Source organism: Trematomus bernacchii, unplaced genomic scaffold, assembly GCF_902827165.1.
Source record: "Trematomus bernacchii unplaced genomic scaffold, fTreBer1.1, whole genome shotgun sequence".
Taxonomy (NCBI): domain Eukaryota; kingdom Metazoa; phylum Chordata; class Actinopteri; order Perciformes; family Nototheniidae; genus Trematomus; species Trematomus bernacchii.
The window spans coordinates 653,909-666,798 of record NW_022987686.1 but is presented as its reverse complement, the minus strand read 5'-3'; the positions used below and the strand labels follow the sequence as shown (position 1 = coordinate 666,798).

Here is a 12,890-nt window from a genome sequence, read left to right as displayed (position 1 = left end):
TGACCCAAATCTCATGATCCACAAAATAATAAAGCAATTTGACCTCCATACTTACTGCTGCTTAAACAACAGAAAAAAACACACACATTAAGACCAATTTCTCTGACCTCGTTATCCGTCAGACACCAAAATATAATATCAAAACATTAAACTTAGATCAAACTTTGACAGCAGTATAAGCTAATTCTGAATACAAATATTAGCTGGTACAGGTTACTTGATCAAAATGTGCTTAAGTGGCATTTCTTTAACCAAAATGACAAATGGATACAGTCCAGAGAAATGTGCATCTTACTATTTATGTATACATTTGGTAGCCAATTCTTAATGTTTGCCTATGGTGTATTTACTTGGTACATTTTTTTTTTCAATGTTTATACCCTTTTTGTGACAGACCCCCCACCTTTCCACGTACACACACACACACACACACACACACACCCACACCCACACAGACAGAGAGCCGTTACGTCACGCATCGGGAATGCAGTGAGGAGCTGCTGCTGCTGCTAAAGGCCTCAGGATCCGTCACAAAGTAGGTGAACGACGCTAAATCTAAAAGAAAGTTATGTCGCGATAACTTTCACCGAGCTTTACACCTTTCAAAAGAGGCGCAGATTGAGTTTGTGTCGCGCTTTTCTGGCGGTAGGTGTCTGGTATTTCATTGTTTCCTCTTCGGTTGTGTTGAAGTTAGCCTGGAGGCAAGGCACGAGTTCAAAACAGGCTAACAAACAAGTAAACAAGGCTGTTATTAAAGTTAATTATTGCACATTATCCTATATTATGGCTTGCTATATTACTTTAGTGGTATGTTTTGGACATATGTGACGCACAAAGGACAGATTTGGTGGAAAAACTGAGCAGTGAGTCTCTATTCATTTGTACGAGACGATAATGTTGCTGTGCGGAACTAACGCTACTATGTAAATACAATAAACTATCGCTAATGTGTTTTTAATGCGACATCTTTGTTCTGTTTTACCTTTTTAACCAGTTTCGTTGTTCTTGTTCTGTAGATGAGACTGAAGGGAAGAGGAGAGTCACTGTAAAGGTACTGTAAAAGGTAGGAAATGCTAACAGTTTGCTAATAGTTATTAGGTGAGGTTTTTCTACCCACATTGGCTAATTTCCTGTTGTTTCCCTGTTATTTTTGTCCATTTTAAATAGCTATTATCGCTAAATGTAGCTACAATGTGTCAAATGTGTCAAGCTAACCAGAACCTTCAAAATAAAAACGTGAATATGGTTTCAGAATAAAAAAACAGTGAGTATAACTGTGAATATATGTAATTAGGGATTTTATGAAGCCAGTTTGTATTTTCTACCACTTATTTGTACTATACTGACTTTATTTTTCTTAAGTGTTCCGTGTAGCTGAAACGCTTACTGTAGACCTATTTTATTTTGAAATGTAAAAACACCGGATGTTGTTGATGCTTATTCGCTCTTGCTTGACTCTTGTGACTGTCATCAACTTTGACATTTCGTGAGCGTTTACTACGCTTCCTTTGCAGATATTTACCAAACATTTCCAGCCGAACTTTGTGTTTTTGAATGACATTAAAACAAAAATTACAATTGGCTTTACAGCAGACAGTAATAAAACCGATTAGATTAATTTCCTGGCCCAGCCATCCTCGGATTTGAGTGTGTGCTCATCCGGATTCAGAGGCTTACATCAGGTCAAATAGGGAGGTGGTGGTCACTCTTTCCTCCACGTGGTCAATATCAGTCAAGTATGCTGATACAGTAAATGTCACCTATAAAGACCCTATACATAAATACAAATGTATTAATAAGTCTAAAGCAAACCAATAGGCTACAAATGCACATTAAAGTATTGCATTTCTGTATGTCTGCATCGTCCTCATCTGTCATCATAATCCTCTTATCAACGGGGATTTATGACGGCCACACGACCCGTTTACAATCCGTCTGAGTGGGATGATAATTTCTCCTCTCGGACAATACCGATCTGTGTCGGTTCATCCTTATTCTCTCAATCCATTTAGGCATTGTGTCAATCACACAGCTTTCCAACATGTATGGAAAATGTATGGTTTGAGTAATTTAATGGATGAAATGGTAAGAGTGATGCCATATGTCCACCAGAGTTCACCAGCAATGTCTTAAGATGTCTTATGTAATCTAAATCCACAGTAGTATTACATTTAGAAAGATACAGAGAAAATGAGTGTAGGTTTTTGTATTTGTAGAGTGGTAAAGAGCCATATTTATTTGCTTGTTTCCAGCAAATCAAATAGTTAAAAAATATGAAGATTGCTTCCTTTCTTCAGGATCTTATTTCCCTTGTAATTCATGACACTTTCTATACATTTCTGTCACATAAATCAGTATTTCCTTAAAGACCGGTATCCTATTGACAGGCCCTTAGGTGCAAGTCAGCACTTTGTGGGCTCAGCTGTGTGCAGCAGGGTTGTTATTTATCCCACTGAGAATACATAATATATTGTTATGAGCCAGGTGTTGCCGTGTGTACAGACATTATACAACATTTCCTGCCCTGTTTTTGTGTCCGCTTCAATTGCAATGATACCAGTTTGTAAACAACACCCAAACACAATAACCATTGTGGAGGAAAACAGGGAAGGGTCACCACAGATTTTGCACCTGTTTGTGTGTCTTGTGTGCTGGAGAACTTTTGCATGTTGTGCACACGTTTTAGAGCAATGTGCGAGCCTGCTGGAAACCCCCAAGCCTTTTTAGAACGACTCCTCTCTTCCTGCTCCTCAACTAGAGACCTATTGTTCTATGTGTGTGTCCCTGTTGCTATTGGAAACAAATCATCCCTTAGTTTCCATTGGTTACCTATGAAATAAATACACACACCATCAACGATTATGTGTTCTTACTTAACTGATATTAGGCAAAGCAAAGACAGAAATTGCAAATTGAATGAAGAATTTAATCGAGCGACATGATGACAATATTTTCTTCTTCTCTCTCTTTGATCTCATAAGCCTGCCATGTCCGGTCCCACCTGGCTTCCACCGAGAACTCTGGATAGCTCAGAGAGACCCGTCCCCCAAATGTCTCACTCTGCCGGGTCAGCGATCTACCGAGCCCCCAACAAGAAAGGGACGTCCGACTTCCGGCCGAAATATGGCCACTACGACCAGAACGGAGGAGGTGGAAGTGGAGGTGGAGGTGGAGGTGGAGGTGGAGGAGGTGGAAGTGGAGGTGGAGGTGGAGGTGGAGGAGGAGGGGTGGCGGCTAATAGGTACATGGCTACTGGACCCACAGGTAAGAAAAATACCATTAGTCACATCATACAGTAGAGTCTTTTTGTATGTTCTAACACTTATCAGAATTCATTGACTGCACATACATTTACACAAAGCAATTTTCAAAATGCAAAACTATGATTGCTTCTGCACCATGGCTGTCGTATCTAATAAAATACAATGCGTGTTGCTTATCTTATCTAAGCCATATGTACACTTACGGTCCTTGTTACTGGTTGACCTCTATTTACTGGCATTGAATATGTGACTAACCTTCAAATTCCTGAACCAAAATAAAATCATTAAGTCTCTCCTACCTGGCCTTTTAGTGTACACCACAATAGCAAGGTCTTCACATCAGTTAAGCACACAGGTTTAGCTTCTTATAACATACACCAATCTCCTGATTATACTGAGGACATACCTGTCTTTTGGCTGTGTGTTTAATTGGAAAGAATGAACACATTATTCTTTGTTTCCCTCTCCTAAAGGTGGGCCCATTCAGCATCCGTCAAGCGAGCACTATTACGCTCCCCCCCAGGCTCCCAAAGAAGAGCGCAACTGGAGCCCCCACATGGACAGCTACGAGCTGATGGTGGGTTCATTATTCTTGACTGATAATAAAGAAACATTTGGACTTATAGCTTCAATCTCTAAACTATAAAAACTGAAAAAAGAGCAAGTACACAGTGCTTATTTATGTACTGACATGTTTCTTGTGCTGCTCTGTTTTCAGCACCGCGGTCCTGAGAAGCCGGTGAGCTATCACTCCAAAATCGATGCTGACATTGACTCCCTCACCAGTATGCTCGCTGATCTGGACAGCAACCCACAGGACCCCAGCACACAAGTAGGACAATAACACTTTGTTCAAACAAAATGGAAACGTTTTTGAGAAATCACACATGCATCAGGCCTAATATTTTAAGTGAAACACAAATACATTTAAGAAGTAAACTGAAACCTACAGACTGATTTGTCCTAACCATGGTAAAGGACCTATACATATTCAGTTAAATGTGGGAGTTAAATAGGACTCAAGTTGATTTCCAAATGGTTCAACATTGTGGATACTCCTACAAAGTTCTCTGTCCATATATTTTGAATGTATGTAATCTAGCTACATTCCTCTGAGACTTTTATACCTGGCCCCAACAAAAACAAGTAACGTATTGTAAGAATAAATGAATAAAAAAATTCATCTATCGAAAAAAACTTAAACTAAAACTAGCAAAAAGTAACCAAAACTTAAAGGTAGGGTAGGTAAGAATGGAGAAACCAGCTCGAGTGCGCTAGAATTTGAAAATACACAACCGGAAAAAATCTGCCCCTTCCTTACAAGCCCCTCCTCCAACACACACGAACGCGCACATGACCAATGAGGGCACGAGATAAGTTTGTGCACGAGATGGAAGGCTGACAGGCAGGTAGGCCATCCAGTTATTTTAGCCGCGGGCCGAGGCAGATAATTGGTCGTGCTTTTTACAGCGCCACGGCTTCCACAGATGAAATGTTTGTATGTATTTATTGTCAAAGCATTTAATGTATTCATTGCTATCGGGATGTTAAGAGCATTCCATGGAATATAACAAAGTGTTTCTGAAGTGAATTACCTACCCTACCTTTAACGGCAATTAAATTGAAAAGTAAGAACATTCAAAACATTGGAATGAACATAAAGATTTGCCTTTTAATACATCATCTCTGTGCCAAATCTGCCTGGATACTTACATTTCTACCTCTCCTGCCCCCCACAGCTGTACGACAACGTGCCTTACAACAAGTACCTCCCTGCGGATCACTACAAGCCGGCTCACCAGAGCGCAGCCCCCCCTCAGGGCCGGCCCTCTATGGGCTACCCACCTCATCCCCAGAGCCAATACCACCCGGCCCCTCGCTACCCCAGCGAGCACCAGACCCCGCAGTACCCCCCCTCCCACCAGCAGGAGTACTACTCCCCCTCTCCCACCCCCAAGCCGTACCCCCAGCCCGTCCCGGCCTCCTACAGCACCGCCTCCACCCCCACCGGGCCCCGCTTCAGCGTCCAGGTGAAGACGGCCCAGCCTGTCACCTACTCTCAGACGGGGAGGCAGGCGGAGCAGGCCTACACCCCCCCGCCCCCCCGCCAGCACGTGTCCCGTCCCCCCCCTCAGACTCAGACTCAGACTCAGACCAGTCAGCAGGGCTGGTACCCGTCACAGGCCGCCTCTCAGGCTCAGGAGATGCACTCGGAGGCCGTGTACAAGGGGGGCGGCCCCGGAGGGAGGGGTCACCAGGTGCCTCTGTCCAAGAGAGGGATGGAGAACAGTCACCCAGGGTCAGGGGCCGCTCTGAACCCGGCTTATCAGTCCAGCAAGGTAAGGGAACACATACACATCTGAAGCCTGATTTGAACTTATCGCACACACTCAAAGGACAGGATCTACAAGTAGATTTAGAAATACATAAATGTGCTTTAGTGTATAATGATGCATACATAACACAGTTTCAGGTATAAGGTTAGTTAGGATTATTAGTTGTAAAAAGGGGGCAAATGTAGAACAAGTATTAAAAAAAACTATTAAAAAAAATAAAAAAGGAAATTTACAAGAAATATAAATATACAAAAATATTCTTAATAGAAAAAATCAGGATCATTTGGATACAAAACTCAAACACCAAACATTTAAAATGATATATGTACGAACACAAGCAGCCATAAGAGAACCTAACATTTAAATGAAATCACAAAGTAATTAAGTAGTAGTTTTAACAAAATAAATATAGTTAATACAATTTAATTATCTGAACAAACATTAAATGTGCAGACCCAGTCCTAAATAATTGAATACTGAGTTGGTTATGAAAGGCGCATTTTTGTATTCTTTCTTCCAGCAGGGCATAGCAACGAGCCGGCCTGAGGACGAGTTGGAGCGACTCACTAAGAAGTTGGTATATGATATGAACCACCCCCCCGTCGAGGACTATTTTGGTACAGTCGCTACTCTCTACATTAATAACTAATGACGCTGCATTCTGGTATTTGAAATAAAAACAAACCCAGACATGTAACACTCTTCCAGGTCGCTGTGCGCGGTGCGGAGACAACGTGGTCGGTGACGGCAGCGGCTGCATCGCCATGGAGCAGGTGTTCCACGTGGAGTGTTTCACATGCATCACCTGCCACGCCCGTCTCCGGGGGCAACCCTTCTACGCCCTCGACAAGAAGAGTTACTGTGAGAGCTGTTACATTGTAAGTCAAGAGATATCCCGAGAAAAGAAATCAAGAGAATAAAGTTGGATATGTTTGAGAATAAAACAAAAATATTCTGTGAGATTTAAAAATCAGAAATTTGCCAAATTATTATTAAAATGTTTTGTCATGGAATCACATTATTTAACTTGCAAGGATTGATCAACCTCAACATATTCGCAACATTTTTGATTTGACAAATTTGGGACTTTTACCCTAAAAAAATCCAATTTCGCAAAATGTACTCGCAACATTTCGCAAATTTTACTCGCTAAATTCTAAAATGTTGCTCGCACATTTTTTACATTTTCTTCGCAAATTTGACTCGTAAATGTCTTACATTTTCCTCACAAAGATCTAATATATTCCTTGCAAATTGCTGAGTTTTTTTCTCTGTCAGTTTTCTCTTTTCAAATTTGTCAGTTTCTTTCCCGGCAAATTTAGCAATTTAATCTCAAACGATATCCACATTTTTTTTGTTCAGTAATCGGCGACTGTAATCTTTGAAATTCAGAATTTCTTCTTCTTACCTACAAATGCTCTTATAAGCTGGTTTATAACCCCTTCCTCACTCAATTGTTTTACCGATTCTTATATTTTTGGTTTAATGTAGTTTCTCCTGCAGTGCTGCTCTGTCCTTCCTACTCTAATCCACACTTGTTCTGCTCATCTCGTCAGAGTACATTAGAGCGCTGTTCAAAGTGCTCCAAGCCCATCCTGGACCGTATCCTGCGGGCCATGGGGAAGGCCTACCACCCTCGCTGTTTCACATGTGTGGTCTGTAACTGCTGTTTGGACGGGGTCCCCTTCACTGTGGACGCCACCTCTCAGATACACTGCATAGACGACTTTCATAGGTACGAAGTCATTCAAGCGCCATGATGTTACCCCTGGTCTTCTTTACTTGCTATGGTGTAAGAAGTCAGACGTGTGCACTAAGTGTAAATGTCGATGCTTGGTGTCCCTGACAGGAAGTACGCTCCTCGCTGTTCGGTGTGTGGCGAGCCCATCATGCCCGAGCAGGGTCAGGAGGAGACGGTGAGGATCGTGGCTCTGGACCGAAGCTTCCACGTTAACTGTTACGTCTGTGAGGTGAGTCAGGACAGGATTATATAACATAATATATCAGAAACATCAGGGGCCTCATTTATAAAGGGATATACGCTCAAAAAATGGCGTACGCCAGTTTCTACGCAATGTTTGCGATTTATAAAATACTAACTTGACGAGAACATGTGCTGTCCTCCACGCAAACTCTAACCCATGCGTACGCACTAAGCACACAAACGGGAGAGACGAGAAACTGCGACACCGTTGGCAGAAGGAAGAATGGAGAGAAATATGTGGAAATAATACCATAAATAAAATGTTACCTCTCATTTATCAAATATGAAGAATTCATTTTCAAACATTGATTAAAGCCAATCTTTAAATGATTAAACAAACGCCTGTTTGAGACTCCTCAGTGCACACAAAAACATAACTTGGAGAAATAAATAAATACGGATATGCTATTTAAAACCACCTCGAATATGTTGTGTTAATGTTATGAAATGTTTTCTCATAAATGATGCGGTAAGCAGGAGGACAGAATTACGTCTAAACTGACGCCGTTTTGCATTTCTATAGGTTGTAGATATGAGCATGGTTTTATATCAGGGATGCAAACTTGTCACCTTTCGGCGAAATTCGCCGTTTTGATTCCAAAATAGGTCGTTTGTGTGATTCATGTAGATCTGCAATACAAATATTTTTGGGGTATGGGGGGGGGTCTGGGACCCGGAGTAATCTGCGGCCGCGAGCTGTTATGTGTCATCATGACACGCATGGTGTTCTTTTTTTATATATTATAATGAAGCGCGAGCACAAGTCTTCCTGCCTGTCAGCTCTGCTCATGGATGTATAATAAGGCTCTGCTGCTCCGGGATGAGGGTCTAGCTTCAGCAGCTACATTACCTACGGTGCGTTCGTTAATATTAACTGTGCGGTCCAGAGTCACTGTGGCACAGACTGGACCGCTGGTTAGAACGGGGTGTTCGGAGCAGCAGAGCGTGATGTGCACTGAAAAGTGTTTCTGTCGCAATATTATTTAATTAATCGTTGAGCTAGCTAACTAGCATACATTGTCACTATCTGCTAACGTTAGCTTTAGCCTTCGTTTTCAAATAGTTTCTTTCATAGCCTATAAACGGAGGTGGTATAAGTATCTTGTACTTGAGTAAAAGTAGAAGTACTCAGATCTTGTTCTTGAGTAAAAGTTGAAGTATTCAGGTCTTGTACTTGAGTACAAGTAGAAGTACTCAGATCTTGTTCTTGAGTAAAAGTAGAAGTACTCAGATCTTGTACTTGGGTCAAAGTAGAAGTACCAGAGTGTAGGAATACTCTGTTACAGTAAAAGTCCTGCATTCAAAATGTTCCTCAAGTAAAAGTAGAAAAGTATTATCATCAAAATATAGTTAAAGTAGCAACAGCAAAAGTAGTCATTGTGCAGATTGGTCCATTTCAGAATAATATATATGATATGTTTTATAATGATTGATCATGAAAGTGTTCTCAAAGCTGGTAAAGGTGCAGCTAGTTTGAATGACTTTGTATACTGCAGGGTAGCTTGTGAATTTACTCCAGGTGGAACTAAAGTCTGATTTAACACTTGATTATATTTCACATCATTCATCCACATCTGTGAAGTAACTAAAGGTATTCAATACATGTAGTAGAGTAAAAGTACACCATTTACCTCTGAACTGTAGAGGAGAAGAAGAACAAAGTAGCAAAACATTGAAATACTTAAATAAAGTACAAGTATCTAAAAATTGTACCCAAGTATAGTACTTGAGTTTATGAACTTAGTTACTTTACACCACTGGCTATAAAGATAGAAAGACAGCCTTGCACAGAGGCATGAAAATACATTTTCAAAATGCTCAACAGTCCTGCCAAAATTATAAACTGACTGCTACACAATTAAAATAAATGCTTAAATATATTTCTATTAGATGTGACTCTTTGGCGTTTCTGTTATTATTAACTGCTGCTTTAGTTGTTCTGACTGCTAAAATCCTCTGTTATTCCTCATTTTAAAGCCGATATTCCGTGGGGTCGGGGGGCTCGGATCCTTGTCACCTTTTTCATACCTGATGAGTTTGCATCCCTGTATATACTATCACGTTTAATCGTGTTTTATGCCGTTTGCCAAGACTTGATAAGTCGCTCGTAAAACACAGGAGGTATGGAAACTAAGAACACCATATGTGGTAAATTGTACAGCTAATATAACACAACACATTAGTTGTATTTCCTTTAACTGGTGGATTATGGATATATAGTTGCTGATCGACAGCTGGAACACAAACCACCAAATACAACAAAAATAATTCAGATCCAGTCGTCATGACTCCACTCCGGAGGGATTCCCCGATCATTTCTTACAGTTTCTCATCAAGGGGGTGTCTCCTGTCACCGGGACAAACACACTGCCTGAGGAAGTTTTTTTGTCATTAACTTTTTCCGGACCACTTATTTATTTATTTTGGTGACGATCCGACCTCCATGCTGCTACTCTGGTTCAAACTGCATCCACCAAACAATATGATTTATCTCGACCTCCCCACAATAACCAAAATCTGACGCGGTGTGAGATGTCTTTTTTAGCTGTTCTATCGTCATTTCCTGCGATCTTCTTCATGCAGTCAGTCAAAATGAATGAATGAATGGGCGTTTCTTTGACTATGTATAGGCAAATATGGGCGTTACGAGTCGATTGTGATTTATAAAGGGAAACAGGCGTAGGGAGTGCCGTACGCACTTCCCTCGCCGGTACGCAATGTTTTGTGAATCGGAAAATGGCGGAAAATGTATGTACCTATTTTTGTGCTTTGTACTACGTAAGCAACCTTCCTACGTCAATCCTACGCAAGGCGTTATAAATGAGGCCCCTGGACTTAAGTACAAATACGTTTTGGTTTGAGTTTAAAGTACTTAAAAAGCTCCTTTTTGGTTTTTAAGGAGTTCCTGGTATCACATTTTATCATTAAAAGCAAAATGACATTGTCACAACTGACCTTTTGAACGTTGTATAACTGAGATAGATGTACCCGGGTTAAATAAAAGGCAAACATATCCTTTTAAATGATAATAATCATTTTTCTGAAGTAAAATATTTACATTTTCTTCATTTTAATTTAAATGACCGACTCAAAATGTGTGGAAGAATATATACAGCATTAATTTAGCTTACCTTCCGTGGTAAAATGAAGGGAACAAATAAAAATAGGTAATAGTTTGATGGATATCTTTTGCAAAAAATTAAATAATTTCTATATTTTGTATTTACTTACTTATTTATGCATTTATCTATTATTTTTCTTAATTTTGTTCAAAGTTAGGGCTCTAATCCATGCCTAAACTTAAATTGAAACACCGTATCTCGACAGGGGAATCCAATGTTCTGGAGAGTGGATTTGATATACTTTGATATACTTTTACATCATGATTCAACATGAGAGTGTTTCTGTGAGCTGACTGAAGTGTCTTTCCATCAGGAGTGCGGTCTCCTGCTGTCCTCTGAGGGCGAGGGGCGGGGCTGTTACCCTCTGGACGGCCACATCCTGTGTAAGAGCTGCAGCGCCTGCCGCATCCAGGACCTCTCGGCCAAAATCTCCACCGACTGCTAACAGACCTGCTCCCACCTTTTCAGCACACGTTACACATTGATGGCGCAGACAGGAAACACCCCTGCTGTGCTCAGACTCTTGAGGTTATTTTTTACCCTTTTTCTCTGACCGTGAGCTGACTTACAGCTCCCTCTGTTGGTATCCAGCTGTAATTTCATTTGCAGAAGAACATTTCCTGACATGGAGTTACCACCTTCCATTCATTCTGATGTCCTACACAGCTTTCCTTCTTTTTTTCGGTACACGTCTGCTCCATTTTTCACGTTTAGTTCAGTATAAGTTTGACAGTGGCCTGACCTGCAGGCAGCTTGGGCTCCACTTACCATTTGTTCGGTACTGCTCAGCTATTAACTTGCACATTATAATAACTGTCAAAGACAATGAAAGTAAGGAAGGATATCACACATTTAGACGGGAAATGAAGCAAAGGATACATGCTAATTAGACTACAACAATAGGACGTTTAAAAGCACATTGCAACAACTGTGAGTGTACATAAAGGGCTGGTTTGGTTACAGACTGTTTGTGAAAAGCGTGTAGCTTTTAGTGCAGTGGATGTTTGCAGAGACGTAGCCTCATAGCAGGAGAAATGTGGACGAGAGGAATGTGTAGTCAACCTTTTATTCTTTAGCTTATTATAGTAAAATATCCGCTAGAACAAATCCCTCATTAATCTCACGCTTATTACAGGATCTTTGCCATTTTTGACAAGCATTTTTGATTGTCTCCAAATCACAAGCATGCTTTTTTTTTTTTTGTTGGTTGATACTTGACCTTTACATTGAAGATGATGGTGCAATGAAGTCTTAGGAAAACAGGGTGTTGGTTACTCATGAGGTATGAAAGCGACCTATTGTGTGAAGAGAGAGAAAAACTCATTGTTCTCAATTGGGTAGATTTACAGGACACATTTGTATACATAATGGTTGTTCTTAACTTTCGACAACATAAAAGTGGATATGATGCATTTCCCCCCCTAAACATTGATTGTGATTTTGAACATCCTTGCACTCATGTGGGTCGAGACTTTTTAGAGCCACAGATTAGTTACGATTGTGTTTAACCTCTGTGTTTCCGTCCTCATTTTGTACTTGTGTAACTTAAAGGGCTTAGAAATGTAAAAGCCTTAACTCAAGGATGTCATTTAGTTTCATTATAATCCCTTTTTTGAAACCCTTTGTGAATTCCACAATTTTTTTTTTTTTATCATGCTAAAGCGGTTCAGTCTCTTGTTAATTTATCTCATGATGTGTATATACTGTAGTGTATTAGTCTGATTTTTATCATTAATGTCATTTCATTTATACCCAAAAGTGTCATTTCAAAAAATCTGACCCATGCCAACTCTTGTGTCAAACACCTTTTCGTTTTGTTTTCATTCTTACTCTGTTTGAAAAGCTGTGAATTGGAGCTTGTAAATCAAAGCCGCGGTACTGCAGCAGACCTCTGCTGAATTCACTCTGAGAAGAAGGAGGCCATGTTGTACACAACAGGCTGTTGATGTAGAAATGGAAGTTTGTTACGCTAATGGATTTTCTCCTAATACAGGTAGTAGTTACATAATTGATTATTAAAATGTCAGCAAGTTAAAAGTGTGTTTGTCACTTTTTATTTAAACTCAAAGTGTTCAAAATCATAACGGTGTTGAATGTCCTAATCTTAGTGCATATACAAAACGAAGTTGCTTAGGTTTAAAGTACACGATAACATTTATGTATCCTTAATAGATAGGAAATTCAT

The 12,890-nt window shown here is 40.3% G+C and overlaps 1 protein-coding gene across 6 annotated transcripts; it reads left to right on the top strand.

Moving 5' to 3' along the window:
• Positions 1 to 422: 422 nt before the first annotated feature.
• Positions 423 to 12,742, top strand: trip6 (thyroid hormone receptor interactor 6). 6 transcript variants are annotated; one of them, XM_034136937.1, is made up of 11 exons: positions 423 to 535; positions 1,017 to 1,051; positions 2,982 to 3,264; positions 3,737 to 3,840; positions 3,982 to 4,095; positions 5,003 to 5,602; positions 6,120 to 6,216; positions 6,308 to 6,477; positions 7,156 to 7,334; positions 7,449 to 7,569; positions 11,019 to 12,742. In XM_034136937.1, exons 3-11 carry the CDS (start codon positions 2,988 to 2,990, stop codon positions 11,148 to 11,150), a joined length of 1,794 nt encoding a protein of 597 aa, XP_033992828.1. In that variant the 5' UTR covers positions 423 to 535; positions 1,017 to 1,051; positions 2,982 to 2,987; the 3' UTR covers positions 11,151 to 12,742. The 6 variants fall into 6 exon arrangements, with proteins under 6 accessions (XP_033992828.1, XP_033992825.1, XP_033992827.1 ...); XM_034136934.1 differs by having other exon boundaries at positions 1,017 to 1,063; XM_034136936.1 differs by having other exon boundaries at positions 521 to 539; positions 1,017 to 1,063.
• The last annotated feature ends 148 nt before the right edge of the window (positions 12,743 to 12,890 follow it).

Excerpts from the sequence above, each read along its gene's own strand:
- trip6 (XM_034136937.1), top strand. The coding sequence starts at position 2,988 with ATGTCCGGTCCCACCTGGCTTCCACCGAGAACTCTGGATAGCTCAGAG. Across the intron at positions 3,265-3,736 it reads CATGGCTACTGGACCCACAG|GTGGGCCCATTCAGCATCCG; the intron begins GTAAGAAAAATA and ends CCTCTCCTAAAG. Across the intron at positions 4,096-5,002 it reads CACAGGACCCCAGCACACAA|CTGTACGACAACGTGCCTTA; the intron begins GTAGGACAATAA and ends TGCCCCCCACAG.